At 36.5% G+C, this 17,886-nt stretch overlaps 1 protein-coding gene across 1 annotated transcript in view; it reads left to right on the top strand.

The window, feature by feature from the left end:
• Positions 1 to 16,188, top strand: part of EHBP1 (EH domain binding protein 1) — a 331,567-nt gene extending 315,379 nt beyond the window's left edge. Inside the window, exons 22-25 of the mRNA XM_065400845.1 lie at positions 7,614 to 7,713; positions 8,928 to 9,001; positions 15,607 to 15,721; positions 16,098 to 16,188. Coding sequence (XP_065256917.1) covers positions 7,614 to 7,713; positions 8,928 to 9,001; positions 15,607 to 15,721; positions 16,098 to 16,188 — 380 coding nt within the window. The remainder of the gene's footprint in view (positions 1 to 7,613; positions 7,714 to 8,927; positions 9,002 to 15,606; positions 15,722 to 16,097) is intronic.
• Positions 16,189 to 17,886: the final 1,698 nt, after the last annotated feature.

Raw genomic sequence — 17,886 nt, 5'->3', positions numbered from 1 at the left:
TTTCCTGATTGATATCAAACTAGTTAGATATGTTCCTGCCATAAAGAAATACACATTGCTGGTCCTCTGAGGGTTGAGGCCCATTTCACTAACGTTATTATGCTTTCCTGGGCTGAAATAAAGTCAAACAGAACACAGTAAAATAACTCTGTCTGGAGATCCTTGGCTACCTTTACTAGATATTATTGTGTGTATGTCAGTGTCTCTTTGGAAGCTGCATTCAAACAGTGTGTCCAGAGTGCAGTTGCCAGAGAATGCTTCTGCCTAACTCATAGGTGTTGGAACTAGGAGTCCGGGGGGTGCTGCAGTACCTCCTGGCTTGAAGTGGTTTCCATTATATACAGGGATTACGGTTTGGTTCAATGGGTCTCAGCACCCTTACTATACAGATTGTTCCAGCACCCCTGGCCTAACCTGCCTTCAGTGCTTTCCCACCTAGATCAAACTAGGAAATCCATGAGAGGCAAGAAAACTGCTCTTCAGAAGGTTTAACCCCAAACTGCAACCCCATCCTGTTTATCTGTTGATGGCTATTTTTGAACATTTCTTAGTGAATTCAGTTTGGCGTAAGTAAGGCAGTTCTCATCTGCGGAAAGGAGGCTGGGGTTTCTATGGAGAGAGCTGAGCATTCTGATTCTAAGCTGCTAGTTGTGGAATCCATGATGGACCAGCTCATTAACTCCAGACTTGGGGAGCTTTTTGCAATAATTAAGTTTTATGGAAAAAGCACAATATTTTTTCCATTTTGATACTCAAAATGTCATAAAAATATTTTAAGCAAAATTATGAAGTTGTGTTTCCAGCTGACGCCCTCAGTTGTCCTCCATTGGTAGCTGACAATTTTGTCCTTCATGTCTAGTTTCCAATTGAGTCATATGCATAACCTCTTAGTCTGCTTACCTGAATGAAATAAAAACCCCTGTTTTATTAAGGCATCAGAAATGCTCTACCTTTTTCCTGTGCTCAGAGCATCCACTAGCAGTAGATATTTAACAGACTGACCTATCACCTAGCCATGTCCAGCAATACTGTTGTACTAGTTAGTTTCTCGGTTTCCCTTGACCTTTTTTTCTTTTCTAGTAATCCACACAAAAACGTTTATCATAATGAGAAAGAGACTTCCTAGTAAATAAGCCATATTTGGCCAAGATTTTCAAAAGTAACTAGTAATTGGGGGGAAGGGGGCCTCAGATTTTGATAACCCAAATTGAGACCTCATGAAGGAGCCTGATTTTCAGAAAGTGCTGAGCACCAGATCTCTGAAAATTGAGCTCTTTTAAGGTGTCTCAAGTTTAGCACCCAGAATCACTAGTCACTTGTCAAAATTTTGACTGCAATTCTCAGTCTGTTTGGACACAGGTAGCAGATTCCTGTTAGAGCTGGTCTAATTATTCCTTGCAAATAATATTTGTTAATTTAGCCCTTTCTGCTACCTTCTCTACACCTTTCATTATTTTGTATACTTTTATCACATTTCCTTTTATTCATCTCCCCTGTGAGGTAAACAATCCCAAACTTTCCAATCTCTCTTCATATGAGAGTTTTTATATGTCCCTAATCTTGATAGGATAAATGAAACTGTTTAAGCAGGCAAATAAGACATATTTTCAAATGAATTTCAGGGTAAAGTATGTGAAACTTTAGGCATTGACTAACCTTTGTAGGACTATCTGGTGGTCATCTAAACACTCTCAAATAACAACTACTATGTCCCCATAAATAGCAGTGGAGGGAAGTTGGCCAGTTTTTTCATTACTGGACTTGCACTCGTTCACATACGCTGGCATTCTCCTGCTGGCCTCTTCACCCAAGTGTGTTGAGTGAAGAAAGCTTCTTCTGTTCTATTTTAAAACTGTGTGTAAACATCAGCAAATGGCTGAAGAATGGGCTGTGTCTTAAGTAGTTCGTTTTCATGGTGTTCTGTTGAAGTAAATGGGTAGACGTGGAGTTTTCTGTGTTTAACCATTACAACGTAACACCTAGAATACGCAGTACAAATAAAATGTAAAAACAATTGCGCTTAAGGCAGCATACCTCATAATTTCCGTAAACCTGCTATTTCTTGCCAGACTGAATGTGCTGGTTTTGGATGATGATAGAAACCTTTTATTAGTTATCTTCTGTGAGTTGTAATTCATTTTTGCAAAGCAGCTAAATATATTTAAAGTGAGGATTTCTAAATATATTTTATTTGAGTCTAGTGGCTTGTCTTGATGAATTTATGATGGCTTAATGTGTAAAGGATGTAATGTGTCCATCCATTTACACAGTAAACTAGTCTTGTCCCTACATGTTGCTACTGTTTCTCCCATTTAAGTAGTGCTCATAATGTTTTGTAGCACTTTCTTCTCTGTTTTCTTAGCAATGTGCAGTCATACTACATTAATCCATGTTTGGTTTATCTAAATGTCTCCCTGCCCAAAAGGTTTAAATGGTTATAAGCTACATGGTACATATATGCGCTATTCACTGGTTGATCTTAGTGTTTGGTTTGGGATTTTGTTTGTTTGTTTAGCTGGGGAAAAAATGGTGCTTTCAAATTGATTCAGCCTAACCATTTATCAGACTACTATTTATTAAACTGTTTAACAAGTAATCAGCATATGAGTTACCCATTAGTAACCCCTGTAGTATTTAATGGAAATGATATTTTATAAATCCATGTTCAAGTTCTACAACTTATTCATTTGCACTGTCCTCCAAAATTGTAATGTATTTGTAGTTCAGAAATGGTACAGATGAAAGAAGAAAAAGGCCTCAATCATTATTAAATAGCAGCAATTCAAATAATAATTTGGTGCATGAGATTAACCAAAAGATGTGAGCCATTCTGGGGGGGAGGTTGGGGGAAAGGCGGCAGGGAAGAGAGGGTCATCAAAACCTGGCTTATTGGACAAAATCATTGAACTTTTTGCTACGGCCTTTATTCAGTCTCATTCAGGAGATATTACAGTGCACTGGAGAGCCAAAACTTAAGTCAATGGGAATTGCCTGTATGTTTCTGAGGGGAGAATTCGGGCCTTCACTGTTCCAACCTTGGTATCGTGATCATTCCTAATCACTGAGGAGGGATCTGGTAGATGTCAAGTGAAGAGAAGAATAGAACATGTATCCTTCACCACTCAAGCCAGACAATGAAAGAATATGGTGATGTGAGAGAATTTGCCTTGATTCCTAGGGGGAAATAAAGCAGGAATTTGATTTAAAAAATAAAGAAACTAGAAAAACATTACCAAAAATTCTCATCACAGATTGTCCACTAATAAAATATGGCATTACAAAACTGTTATGTTAGCTTTTCTTGTTGCATCTTTCCATCACTTACTCTGCATTTTGAATGTATGTGATGCTTGCAGCACTAAAGAATCTTAAAATAAGACTTTTTTCCAGGAGTCATTATTGTATCTATAGGATAAAAAGGTATAGCCATAATTATGTGTTACAAATAATACATTCTGCTAGATAGTTAACCAGGTGAGGTTAAACAAAATAAGATGAATTCTGGGCTTTTTAGAATACTGACAGTCTTCATTTTAAGCTACAACGTAGAGTGCTTTATCCTGAGATTAGGTATTGTGGCAGAAGCTAAAACTGCCTTTTTCTCTTAACTGTGCCAGAATACAACCTCCTTTTCTTTTTGCGCTAACAAGACTGCTTTACCACCACAGCCCACTCTAAGTAATTAAATCAATCCTTTGTACTTACCGTATTCTCCTCTAGTGACGGTACTAGATCTGATTATATGCTTCATGCATATTCAAAGTACGGCACTGACAGCTCTTTAATGAGCTCTTACTTAATCAGTATGAACAATGTTCATCTTGTTCTTTTTTTCCTCATACATTAGAGCTAGGAACAGTTGGGGGAAAAAATGAAACATCCAGCATTCATTTGAAAAATATATTGTACTTTGAAAAGTGTCTAAGCTGGGGAAGTTGCATTCTGCCCTTTAAAAGTCTGATGGACAAATTGGATTACTAGTATTGGATTAAATAACAAATGGTTAGAGGAGAAATGAGAAAAGCTCGCTGTGATCACAGGCTTTAATATTTTTTGTTACTTATAAAGCTGAAGGGGTCTTTAACCAGTTATTAAAGTCAGGATTAATTTGTAATGGTCCAACTTACTAGCATTAAAAGGGTTTGGATTTTTTTTCTTAAAAAAAATTAAAACAATGGTGTAATGCATGTATTATAGAAAATAAAACAATTTTAAGTTGAAGATCTGTGGGCTATTTATAGATTTCCATCATCTTGTACTGGCTCAGATAAGGGGTTTGCACACACAGTATCGATTTGTTCTCGAACATGTTTTTCACTTCATTTAAATAATCTGTGTTGTATTGTTTCTCCAGAGAGCAAAGCGGATATTTTCACATTTTGAATTTTTAAACATTTGTACTTGAATGATTTCAATAATCATTTAAACTTGGAAAATAAACACATAGCAGTTGAACAGTTTTACTAAGTGGAAGTGTGAAATTAGTTGTGGATAAGGAAAATCCCTGTTTTTGTTTTTATTTAGAAATAGTAAGTATCAATTTAACTTTCAAATATCACTGCTGTATCAGCATTCAATCTTCTTCATTGAAAGTGTTTTATATGCACTCTCCATTGAAGAAAATAGTGCTAAATTGAGTAAACTAGCTAATAGTACTATGTTGCTTGAGAGTAGCAATTTTAAAATTATTTATGTTGTCATGTATCTTACCTTGCTCGTATATGAAGTATCTATTTAAGTTGTATGTACAAGAATTTAAAAGCCCTTGGTCAAAAAAATAAGATATCACAATCTACTGCTATTAATATTGCACACATGTGTCATTTCACTGATCAAAAAGACCTTCACTGGGGTACAATTGGCCTTTTTCCAAATTGCAAGCTTTTTCTCAGCTTTTTCTTTTTACTCTTTCTTCTTTTGTTGCTGCCCTGGGATTTGTGCCTATCGCAGCCGATATCACATGACCAGTGTCAGGGCATCACATGGTCCAAAATGAATACAAAAACAGCGGCCCTAAAAGATAGATTAAAAATACTGTAAAACAGTAAAGACTTTGTTGACTCACTTTAAAAAAAAAAAAAAAACCCTATTCTGTGAATACTTCATACACTGAAATGTAAGCATAAAAATATTGAAGATGTGCAACCTCTTTTTTTAGGCTCCGAATTGACAAATACAGCTTTTCCATAGATTTATTTGAATAGATGCTGTAGCTCACTTCATTGTACTTTTAGAAGGAGAAAATCCACATTAGTACAAAGAAGCAGCATCTTAAATTATGATCTCACCCTAGAATGTTTGTTATGATAGAAACTAAGGGCCCAATCCTCGGGTGGTCTAAATTGGTGAAGTGAATGTTTCTATGTCCCCATTTTCTGTTTGTTGAAAATGGTTTGCAGACTCATCCATTAGAATGCTATTGTGGTGTAATGTATTTGTAATAGCATCTTTTATCCAAAGATCCCAGAGTCCTTTATAAACAATGAATTAATCAATTAAATATTGTCATCTGTGTAATTAGTTATGAGAATTTTTTTACCTGCATGATAAAGGGGGAATCAAATCTCATGCTGGTGCACACAAATTGATTGTTTGTAGGGATAAGAAAGTAATCCCCCATTCTCCTGCCCCCCATGAAAAGAAAGTCAGCTGACTCAGTGCAGTTCAGGGGAAGGTTGTCTTCTTCTAGAATACTGAGTGCAGTCTTGCAACAGGAACCCCCACTAGCTGGGCCAATGCAACAATTCCTCTGATCTCTAATTTGTTATGAAAAACATCCAAATTGTCTCAAAACTCTTTGGAGGGAATTCTGAGCCATAAAACAGTATTGTAAATGCAGTACAGCCATGGCGTCATGCTACCCTGCAGAAAAACCCAGGAGAGGAAGTTTTGAGGGAGGAAATCTCTACAAGACAAAGTTACTCCCCTTTTGTTCCCACGGACTGGCACTTCTCCTCTCTGCTAAGAAAAAACTGCTGGGCCATCCCACCATAGGGATCCGTGGGAGGTAAGGAACATGCCTGCAGAAGCACTAGCTCTGTCATGCCCTTCCTCCCCCTGCAAAGCCTGGACCCTATCAGCATGACTCCAGTGGAGCAGCATTAACAAGGAACTACTTTAAGTCACAGGGAGGTACCCAGAGAAAAAGATAATAGAGCCCAGTCTGTATTACCTTTGCTGTCTAAACAACATGGAGCCATAGGGCACCAATGTGTGTCCCCATCAGCTCGGTCCCTGATTTGTCCATTCTTCTCCCTGTGTGGATTCCAGATCCATTGGGCTGCATGGGGAAAAGGCAAACAGTGCCCTGGAGGCAGCTGGCCTTCCTTTCGATGCAGCAGGGGAATAGCCATGGGAAAAGGGCAACTCCTTGCACAGATGTGGCTTCATGCATTTGCATATTATTTGGGAATGTTTGTAAGACAGGCAGTGATGCTGAAGAATCAGCTGTGGTGCAAATGTTAACATCTAGAAATTGAGGGTTTCCTCTTAGAGCAAAAGCTCACCACGTTTTTTGGTACATTAGCAGCTTCTTATGTAAGCAAGCTTCTTCTCCTCAACTAGTGCCCCATTACTGGACATTAATATAATGATACCTTCCCCTTATCTATAGCATCTTTCCTCAGAGATTTTAAAGCACTTTACAAACATAATGAATTAATCCTCAACATTCATATGAGTTAGGTGTTATCCTCATATTAAAAATGGGAAACTGTGAGATACAGGCCCACGGTCACAGAGTGAATCAATGGCAGAGCTGGGAAAAAGACCCCCAAATTCCTGACTTTATTCTTTTACTGTAGCCACTGGGCAAAGCTTCTTCCCAAATTATGCATTTTTTAGGGTTAAAATTAATTAGATTTACATACTGGTAACATGTCTATAAAGACTTGTCTCTCCTTCCGCTTAATTTTGAGAAAGACAGGAGCTAAGCACTTGCCACAAATGGAGGATATGTATATATGTGCAGATGTCATGACTCCAATACCCTAGGCAACTGAGTCCCAATTCAACTCCTGTTAAAATCAATGGAGAGATTCCCTTTGACTTCAGTGAGGACTGAATCAGGGCCCTGGTGAGGAGAAGCTATGTCCGTTATCTGGAATAGCCGCCTCAAGGGTAGGGAGGCTGGGCTGCAGCCCAGCACATTGGCCAAAGGCTGTGGACGGGATTTCACCTCCCGAGTACTCTGGGCATTCCACCCACATGGAGCCTGAATACTCTGGGTTTTTGTGGATGGAGTTAAATTTCACCCATCGTCATATTTTGTTTTGTTTGTCCACCTCTTTTATGATTGTATTATCTCTGTGGAAGTTTAACGGTAGAACACTTTTTCTTCCAAATGTACTTAGTGCTAATATGACCTGTGAGTACGTTAAGAGGCACTAAAATATATACGTTGAAGAATATCAGCTTTAAAAGATTGACTTGTGATAGTTCCACAGTATTAGGCTGCCGGTCTTGAAGTCTAATCTTATGTTATTGTTAACATTTGAAAAATTACCGTTTAATGCTCATTAACATGAGAGATCTCGTGTTCCAAAAATTGATACTAAAGTTTGTTGTCCAGCTTGTGAAAAGTCTCATAAATAACAAATGTGCTTATGTTATAGGAAGGTACACAGAAGAAGAAGAAGCTATGATGCAGGAATGGTTCATGTTGGTTAATAAGAAAAATGCCTTAATAAGAAGAATGAATCAGCTTTCTCTTCTGTAAGTATGGATGGCTGAGCTTGTTCCAAGAGCTTGGTTTATCAGTCTGTTCACTTAGAATATAGATGCTAAACCTTTTTGCTTTATTTCCATTAGACTTCAGAATGTTTCCTCAAAGATGCAAAGGATGTGTGATTTGTGTACATGTCAAGTCGTTTGTTTTTCTCATATTTCAGACATGAAAATGCAAAGCAGGCAATGATACAAGATTAGTGCGAGCTGTGAAAAAATATGAAATAGCAAGTGCATTTATATGTTCAAAGGCAAAAACAGTAGAATAAAATTACTTCCTGGAAATATGAATTGACTTGTACTTCAAATATAACATACAAAGTTTATTTTCAGTGAAAACTTTACATTAAAGTTGATATTTGCTCTAGTTAGAAATATTAGATCATTCACTAGTTTAGCAATGTTGAAGTGTGGGGGGGAAAGCATATTAGTGAACCTCAGGTGAAACAATGTTATCACAGACAATGCAGAGCAAGATTTGTGTAATAAAGACATGTAAACCTTTTTCAGAAATGGGCAGGATTGGCACAGTTATTAGGAGCACAGAGGATGAGAGAAAGCATAAATACCATTCATTATTAGACTGGCATTTGGCCTGTTGAGGTCATCATTTCTTGTTTAGTTTTTCTCAGTTTACTGATGATTTTCTTTTAGTATGCCACCTAGTGTAGATGTATGCAATTTTCCTTTGTAATATAGTGAAATGAGTTGTATGTTCACGAATTTCTTTCCATGTCTGAACTTGAAAGAAGATTCCACCTCAAAATATTAAGCTTTCTAATCCTGTGTCTAATTTTCTGTATTCGTTAGGTCAGAATTTACATGGGATAATACTTTGTGTTCATACTATCTTGGTGAATTGTTTGAATCTGGAATTTGTTCTTTAGTTAGGAGAGAATATGTTATACTTAGGACATACCACAACAGCTGCTCCAAGGATGAATATTTATTAATTATGTACAATAGTACAAGAGGGTTAAACTAAATCCAGAAAAACAGATGTTACAGAAAATGAAAAAAGCATCATTACTGAATATTCTACCTGAGGACGGTTTTAAGTTTGTGTATCATTTGTTTGGAGTAGCTTAAAGTTGAAGAGAAAAGTCAGTTATGAGTCCTAAAATCAATGTAAGTTAAAGGTTCTTTTAAGTGTTTAATGATTTAGTAATTAACATATTGATGAACTTTTGCAACTTGCCTAGGGAAAAAGAACATGACCTAGAAAGGCGGTACGAACTGCTGAACCGAGAGTTAAGAGCAATGCTTGCTATCGAAGGTAAGCAATATTAACAAATGAAATTTACTTAACAGGAAGACCAATAAGAAGGCCCACCTGAGAATGGAGTCAGCTATCACATAATTCAAAATTATAGTGTACAATAGATACTGTAGGTCTTTACTCATATCCATAAATTATATGCAAAGAAATTGTTTTAAGCATTGGATTCAGAAAGCAAGATCAGAAACAGGTCTTACTAAAATATATTTGAAAAAGCATCGAGGGGGGGGAAAAGCACAATGTATTTTTACATTTTATTTATTGTTTTTGTTACAGCAAAGTAATCTTAGTTTTGATACAGTGATGTTGCTTATCATAAAGGGATTTTTCACATACATGAGATTCCTTATTTCTACATTTTAAATATTTTTATAGCAATATTTCCATTGGGGAAAAAAAATCTCTTCAGTCTTCATGATAACATATTATACACGTGTCAAGTAAATATTTCCTCACACACAACGCCAGGGTTAGTGCAATCCATTGCATAATATTTTCTTCATTCTCTGTAGCTCTCTAGAGTCTAGTCACCTTACCTGAATGAAAACTCATGGAAAGATTGACATGGGGATAAATGAAACAATTTCATACTTTCCATAATGCTTTTAAATGAATTGTACGGTAATCCTAAAGAGGATTCATAATAAAAATAAATATCCAGATAGCTTAAACTATTGCTTACATTATATTGTTATTTAAATATCTTAAGTGTTTTATAATGCTGCTCTACTTATACCTCTCAGTCACAAATGCTGTCTTGTAGTTCAAAGATGTTTGCTTAAAAGTTAATCCTTTGGGCTCTGTAAAATGGACCTTTTGTCTAATCAATGCAAATTGATTTTGCTATTCTATATTGACCTCTTAGCCCTTTGACTGTCCATGGTAATTTCTTTCTTCACCTGATAAGGTACCTGATCCATAATAAATCAATTCTAATTAGTTTGGAGACTTCACTGGAAGCATAAGTTTGTAGGAGAAAGACATGGATTGTCAGGTAGCTTTTTCATATCTATCAGTCTGTTACTATATTCTTGGGTAAGATTCAGTTCACCATATGCTTGACTAAAACCTGAGCTTTACACTGAGGTAACAGTTAATTAGAAATTAAATATTTAAAACAGATTAAAATTCTTTTTAACAAAAAAAAATAAGTATTGGGCATAACTTGTACAGTAATGTCCCTTAATTATTTTTATCGTGGGGACTTCAGACCTAAGATCTTTGAATACCTTACAAAATATGACAAATCACACACATGCCTTGATAAAATAAAATTAAAAATAGCAAAAGGTGCCAGACATCAGAAAGATAAGATCTACTTGTTACGGTAATAATGATACTATATACAGGATTTTTCCAAGAAAAACAATGTTTGTTTACACTACTCTTGTTATGTTTTAAACTTTTGAATTGTATTAAGATTATTGTTCTCTTAGGAACTTTTTAAAGAAGGAGCTATCCAGATAAAATGATGATTAAGGCTAGAAGTATGTTACAAGATGCTGAAATATAGTTTTGAAAAATTGACTCTGGGTGTATGTGTCGGTGCTTTCAAGCTTTTCATGTCTGATTTATGCTTGATTTCAAATATTAATTAAGATATTTTAAAAATAACACAAAACAGATATGTGTAGTAAGGTTGACTGTAGAAGAAATTAGAAATGTAAATAGGCTAAATGAGGAGTGTAAGGCAGTACGTATCAGAGAGGCTAATGAACAGTTGGTGCCATGTAAAAGATGTGAAAGGACAAATCTAACATATGTGTACAGATATTCCCACTCCAAAACATATGGACATGAAAAAATAGCAGGGTGGTTTCTGTTTGTGTGTTTGTTTATTTAAAGTGATTGTTAGTAGCAATGTTCTGATTCATACTGGTACTTTAAAAAACAAGTCTTTGAGAGGTGATAATTACTGTTTTGGTGAATTGCTCTAACTCTTCCACCCGTGACTCTGCTGTTTAAAAATCTATCAAACAATTTACTTAGCTAGTTGATGACAGAGAAAAAAGAGACTTGCAAAAGGTAGCAGCCTGCTGATTGTAGATAAAGGCAGTTTATTGGCCATCGGCCTGCCCTGCTAGTCTGAGCAGTGTGTGGGCAGTACTGTAGTTTAGAGGTGCTGACCGTTATAGTGTTCAGTGATGTGGAGACAGTGTCCTCTTAGCCAACTGTTAAAATGGATGCATATGCAGTTGAATAGCCTTTTGGAGTGTTAAAAGCACTTCACACAGAACACATGAATGGCCAACAGTGGTAAAAAGAGGAATACTTTTTTTCCCCCCATTTAGCAGCAGAGATAAGAAAGGGAGAGTAAAGTACTGGCTGCTTATAGCAACAAGCTATTCATATCGTTACAAGTGAATTTGCTGCTGAAAATGCTCATCCCAAGAAGGGCCTGAAATAGTTCTAAAGAATCATAATACGCTGAAGGAAATATCCCTTACTTGGTTTGTTTTAGCATGGGCAAATGAGAACACACTGCATGTGTTTGTCTCATGTAAACAAGGTACGCCTTTCAGAGCTTGGATTTTTCTGCATCCATAGCTGAGTAGCAGGATACCTTAGACTTAAACACACTTCAGTTACCTTCCCTTTTTCCCCCCAGATTTAATGCCTCCTTGGAAAAGATAAGTTCATTTTTGCACACCTTGGGGTAGTGTGTTCATTTTCTGCCCAAGAAATGGATCTTCTTTAGGATTTTGTACATCTTGATTTATTCTTGGCTTATAGTTTGAAGTGGGTGCTCTTCTAAAAGGATTTATGCATAGGTTCACTATTTTTGTAGTTATGGTTTATATGATAAGCTTTTTATATTTAAAATCAATATGTAATCCTGTGGAGGAGCTTATCCCCTAAAACCCCATTTGTAAATCTATTTTAGCTTTGTTACACAGCACAGCCACAGTATTCCATAGATTGATTAGGTTCCGCAGTAGAATCCTATCAAATGGCCTGCTCTGATGATGATGCAAACTCTTTCAGAATTGCTAGTTGACTGGAACTAAAGATAAGACTTGACTGCAATCCCCCAATGTGCTCTTTACAAAACTAGTGTTAATTTTCATCAAAGTGCTAGGCTTATTTATTATAGTGGCAAGGTTGAAGGTTTTACTAGAAGAACTTTAGACCATTTCTATTACAGTGTTTCTATTGGAATAGTCTGCCTGTTTTCTCAAAGTAATTATCAGTTTAAGCAACTAAAACGAAGACAATATAAAGTCCATGTAGATGAATACTTGAAAACATTTGGATTTCATTCTGAATTTAACAAACTACGTAATTTGAAACTGCACATTGCAAGAGACTGCATGGGGTTTTTGGCTTTCAACACTTTTAGCTCATATACAGCATCAGAGCTTAATCCTATTTTTATCCAGAGTGTAGCTTTTATAACAGTATTATTCTGGAATCTTCACATTAATCACAGTCTATATTGTAGTTTCCCAAAGCTGTAGTCAGTGCTGGTAACTATATATAACAGGTGTTTTTTAAATATATTGATGTCTGTGTTCTCTCTGAAAGCCGGGGGAGGTATGTTCGGTCGGATATTTTGCTGTATAAAACAAGCTCCTAGTTTAATATTATATAAAATAAATATTGACCAAATACTCTGTCAAAAAACGCCTCCCTTCCTAACAAACTGCTATTTATTTGTCTTCACTTCTAAGAGGGAAATTAAGTTTTTCTCCTTTCTTAAGAAATGTATACAAGTTAATTAAGCTAACTCAACAAAGCAATTGTGTACTTGTGCTAATGAATCTTTGCATGGCATCTTCACAAACAGCACTACTATCTACTGTAATGACAACAAAAATCCGTGTCATTCTAGGTATGAGTGTCCCATAAGACATTATTTACCACACACCGCTGTGAGCTGTGTCTACTATATCAATATCAATAAGTAGGCATGTTACAGAGGAAAAAGTAGTTCATACCAAACCTCCAGTTCTAATATAATTCTAAAATATTTTGGCTTCTGTCTGCACACATAAGATGTTACAGAAAATTGCTTCTAACATTCAGAAAAATAAGAATGTTTTAAAAAACTGAAACTGCCAACTAAGACAAATCTGCAAAATATTAGATAGCTCATACCCATGTAGAACTGCTGCTTTTCAGATCCTTCCTTAATTTATCTGGAACTTCAGGTGTCAAAATATTAGAGATACCTTGAGATCAGCAAGATTGTAGTCAGAAGCACAGAGAAGTTATGCTAGAAGTTGGACAAGGTTTGGAGGGCATGTGAACAGGCAGGAAATTCTGAACGACGTGTCTTTTTTTCCTTGTTTCTAGTCCGATCACTGACGTGGTATGACATATACTTGTGAGTCTGGTTTGTTTCAGTGAGTTGAAATCACTTAAGCTGGCACTTAATTTTTACATGTAATACCATGTGATTTCACAAAGAGCCTGTTCTGTAGAAGACGGGATTTTTTAACAAGTTGAACTGAAGCAGCCCGTCCTGAAACATGCCAAACTAGGAAAGGGCAAATATCAATGGAAATCAAAAGTGTATGTTCTACATTAGCAACTAAAAGGCAGCTTTTGGGGGCACCATGTTTGGGCTGGGCTGAAGGTGAGGACGATAAATTACAAGACAAATTGATTTGGTTACCACCTGGAAAATTAGCTTCCATAAGTATGAGTGATAAGAAACAGCCCATTTAAAAATAAGCAATGAGAACTGTCTACAGGCCTCCTGCCATGTCAATGTGTTGGAAGGGGACATAATGTCACTATATCAAGTTCTTGCCCATTTATGAAACACTATTGTGTACCTTTGCTTATGTTGAATGTATATATACACGTGTCTGTTTGTATTTTCTGTGTGTGCATGTCAGTATATGCACGTACACCTATGTTGGTTTTATGGATACATGTCCACAGAGAATGATAAAAGTGGTTACACATTCTTGGCTTTTTGCTGCTGTTCTAACCTTTATTGCATGATGATGCATCTAATTTTTAATTTGTAAATACAAGACTGAATTCCCTCTAGCACCACTCGCTTTCATAAAGCTTCTGAGCAGTTTGCTGTCTTGAATAAATTTTGCTTTGGAGGGGGGTCAGGGGGATTTGAACCAGCACATTCTTGTGTGGTTTGTGAAGATTCACATGGTAACCATTGGTGTGCATTGTTAGGTTTATCTGAATAAGCACCAGCCATGTGAGTTTTAACATGATTGCCCAGGGCAATAGAGAGAGAAGAGAGAAATCCAAAAGGATTGCACACTCTCTTTCCTCTGTTTTTTGGAAAGTGCACAGAGGGGAGGACACTGCTTGAGTCGGTGGTTATGGACATTTTTAAGCTGGTGTCCTGTTTCCCTCCTGGTCCTCATTTGTTCTGCTATCTCCCACATCATCTAGTTCTCCTTCTTTTCATTGTTTACTTTCCTAATGAGGGAGGCGGGGTAGACTGGTGGTTTGATTGACAGCTACAAGCCCTTACAGTCTGGCTAGAGAGCAGTTGGCTTGGACTTCAGGCATGCTCCAATCTTAAATTTGCCTTCTTTTTATGAAATGCAGATACGGTTCTGTTAAAAGAGGGACAGAGACCATGCAAGGGAAGCATATGGGGTCAAAAATGTTCCTTTGGACGACTCCTGGCTGTAAGCATGCGCAAGATTAGTGCAATGGGAGAGCGATTAGACATTATCCAATCTTGTGCAACAAAATAATTTCAAAATCAGATCTGTAATTGTTATTTAGCAAAGAGCCTTGGATTTAGCCATCATGCAAACAGTCAGACTGGTTACATTGCTATGGAGAGGGGTGCTATGTAATATTGTCTACCAAATGTATTTTTACTTCAGAGAAAAATGCTAATTAACTGACACCTACTTTTAAAGTTATTGTGAAGCATATGGTGCCCAGTGTGAGATACTTCCAACTGCTAAGATATACCAAGCAAGAAATTAGCAAAGAATAAGCTATTTGTGCAGAGATGGAGTTAAATTCTAGATTAGGAAAAGTTCTTATCATATTTTTTGGTTCTGTGAATTTTGCCAGTTTCAGAAACAAATGTGCCCCTCCCTCCACCCAATATATTCACAGAAAACAAGGCCAGAGCTAGAAAGATCTCTAGAATAAGATAAAACCAAACAATAAATGGAAAAAAAAAAAGAAAATACAGATTATTCCATTTGTTTCTGTTTTTTTTAAATTGCTATTTATAAACTGATTCCAGTCTGTCCAGGCCTCCGTTAAAAGTTCTGTGAGAGATTTAGAAATTAGGCATCTTGGAATAATATCGCCAAATCTAGTATAGACATTAGTTATTTATGTAGACATGTATACATTTATGGCAATGATTTACAAAATAATGCATGAAGTCAAATGCAGATCTTCAATAACTTGATATTTTTGATTTACACAAATTCACACAAATGTGAAATGTGATCCCTGCTTAAAGTTCCACACCCCTTTCGGGTCACAGAAAGGAATAATCTTTTTTTTTTATTGCGAAGGCCAAAGATCTGGCACCCATTTATTTAAATCATACAGAAGTTAAGACCAAAAAGATTTTAAACCACACATTTCGGGGGGGGGGGAAGGAGGAGTTATTGTTGTTATTTCATGTATTTGTATTTTATTTTCAGATTGGCAAAAGAATGAAGCCCAGAAAAGGCGAGAGCAGCTTTTGCTGGATGAACTTGTTATTCTCGTTAATAAACGTGATGCCCTGGTCAGAGATTTGGATGCCCAAGAAAAACAGTAAGTATGACGTGTTATTTTTTAAACCCTCTGGAGACATTTTGACTTTTCTGTGACTGGATTTGCTTTGTCTCTATTGTCCGGACAGTAAAAGTTTGAGGAAAGTTCAGTAACAAAGGCAGCATGTTCTCTGGTGATCAAGAATGAAACATGAACTCGGGGGGTTGGTAACGATGATCCATTTTAAAGAAAATCAGACCATCACTAGAGCCCGATCCTCAAACTGAATTGTGCTATCACATCTGACTCTAGAGTGGTGCTCAATATCGAAATCCTTTGGCAAATTAGCCTGCAGAGAGGCTGGGTGGGGTAAAGAAGAACTGCATTACCTTAGATAGAAAATGGACAATAATTGTATCTGGGGTTTGTTTTTCAGGGCCGAAGAAGAAGATGAACATTTGGAAAGAACTCTTGAACAAAACAAAGGCAAGATGGCCAAGAAAGAAGAGAAATGTGTCCTTCAGTGACTGGCCTTCCTGGAGCAGATGCAGTTACATTTCGTAGTCCAGACCTTTCTTACATTTTTAAAATACTGACCCCAAGACTGAACAAAACAATATTACAATTCAATCGTTCAAAAAAAATTAAAACTTTTGCCCTTTTGTTAGGCCAGCTCTATACTGCATTGTTTTCTGGATTTGTTATTTTTTTTTTCCCACTCAAGCAATATTATTCCAAACTAGCTTTGTATTATGATTTATTTGTGAGCTTAGTCATCATGTTGAAATTCTGTTCAATACATTTGCACAGAAACATTGTTGTGGTGGTGATATCCGAAATGTTTAAGAGGAAAAAAATATGTCTGTCTGGATTTCTTTAGCTGGAGGAGGAATGAATTTTGAAATAAATATGTTTTTGTTGTCATAGAATTATAGAGGGGAAAATAGAAAACAAAAATCATTCTGAATGGTTTCATCTAGTCCTGCCATATGTAATACTTAATATGCTATCTAAATTTTATAGTTAGATCAGATTCAATCCAGTTATTAAAATGTGCTATATTTACCAGTGTTTATTTCAGCAGCGTTTTACATTTTATTGTATGTATAATATAAATTAAGACTGTCTGATTCGCTCAGAGACTAGTTCTTTAACATATGGTTTGAAAAAGAGCCTTGTGATGTGAGATGGGGCTAGTTGAAGTGCATCAGTTTACAGAAACATTTTGTCATTAAAGGCTACGCCATTTTTTATAATTATTTATTACATCTAGTTTTGTTCCCTTCTCCATTTTGTTGGACCTCTGCATTGGCTCCAGGACGCTGTTCATATTTATTCTGTACCTATTAAAGTCTGTTCTGCCATTGTGTGCAAACCCCCTCCCAATTCATGTTCCCTCCGCTTACATCGCTCTCATTTTTGTGACAACTGTTTATTTATTACAAGACTGAGTCATATATAAATTTTCAATAAAAGCCGAATCTTTCTTACCGTTAACTGCTGCTGTCCTCTCTTCCCAGTGTGAAAAGTTTATTACCTCTGATTGTTTGAAGGAGGGGGGGAGATGGGGAAAGGTTAGTTAATTTTTAAAATGAATTTGTAAAAAATGATCTGCAAATGCAACAGCGTCCTACCTGAAACTGAACAGTCTAGATACAAAAGATACACCTTCAGACACAAAAAATAGAATTTTGGTGGGAAATTTAAAAGCAATGGAAATGATATTTATTTTTAAACTTTCCCAGGTATAAGCAATGTTTGTCCAAGGAGGTTCCAATTTCTCTTTCGGAGGCTGTTCCTGTTCACATTGAGATTTTGCAAATCGGTCACTGCTACTTTGTCAGAGATTTTCATAACTAGGAACATTGCATCATTTTCTTCACCTAACGATTCCTTTGCAGTGGCTTGCCTTTTACAGCTCAGTGGGCCAGATCAAAGCCCTTTGTTAACATTCAGGGAGCTGCAGTTTTAATATATATATATATATATATATATAGCGATAGAACCAAGCCAGACCAAAAGTTCAACTTTTTACATGGCATGGCGTATTCCTGTATTCGCCTGCTCAGCTCATTCCATTAGCAAACAAACCCTCTTCTGCAAGGGGACCCCTAACAAAAGGAAGTCTGTTCGACAAGTCGGAAGACCTGAAAATAATAATGCAGCAGGTTTATGCTTCAGAGTGTCAGAGACGTTTTACAAGAAAATATAAATCATGCTTCAGT

Source organism: Emys orbicularis, chromosome 3 (assembly GCF_028017835.1).
Source record: "Emys orbicularis isolate rEmyOrb1 chromosome 3, rEmyOrb1.hap1, whole genome shotgun sequence".
NCBI lineage: Eukaryota > Metazoa > Chordata > Testudines > Emydidae > Emys > Emys orbicularis.
The sequence above is the reverse complement of the archived record's forward strand: the minus strand, read 5'-3'. Positions and strand labels throughout refer to the sequence as shown.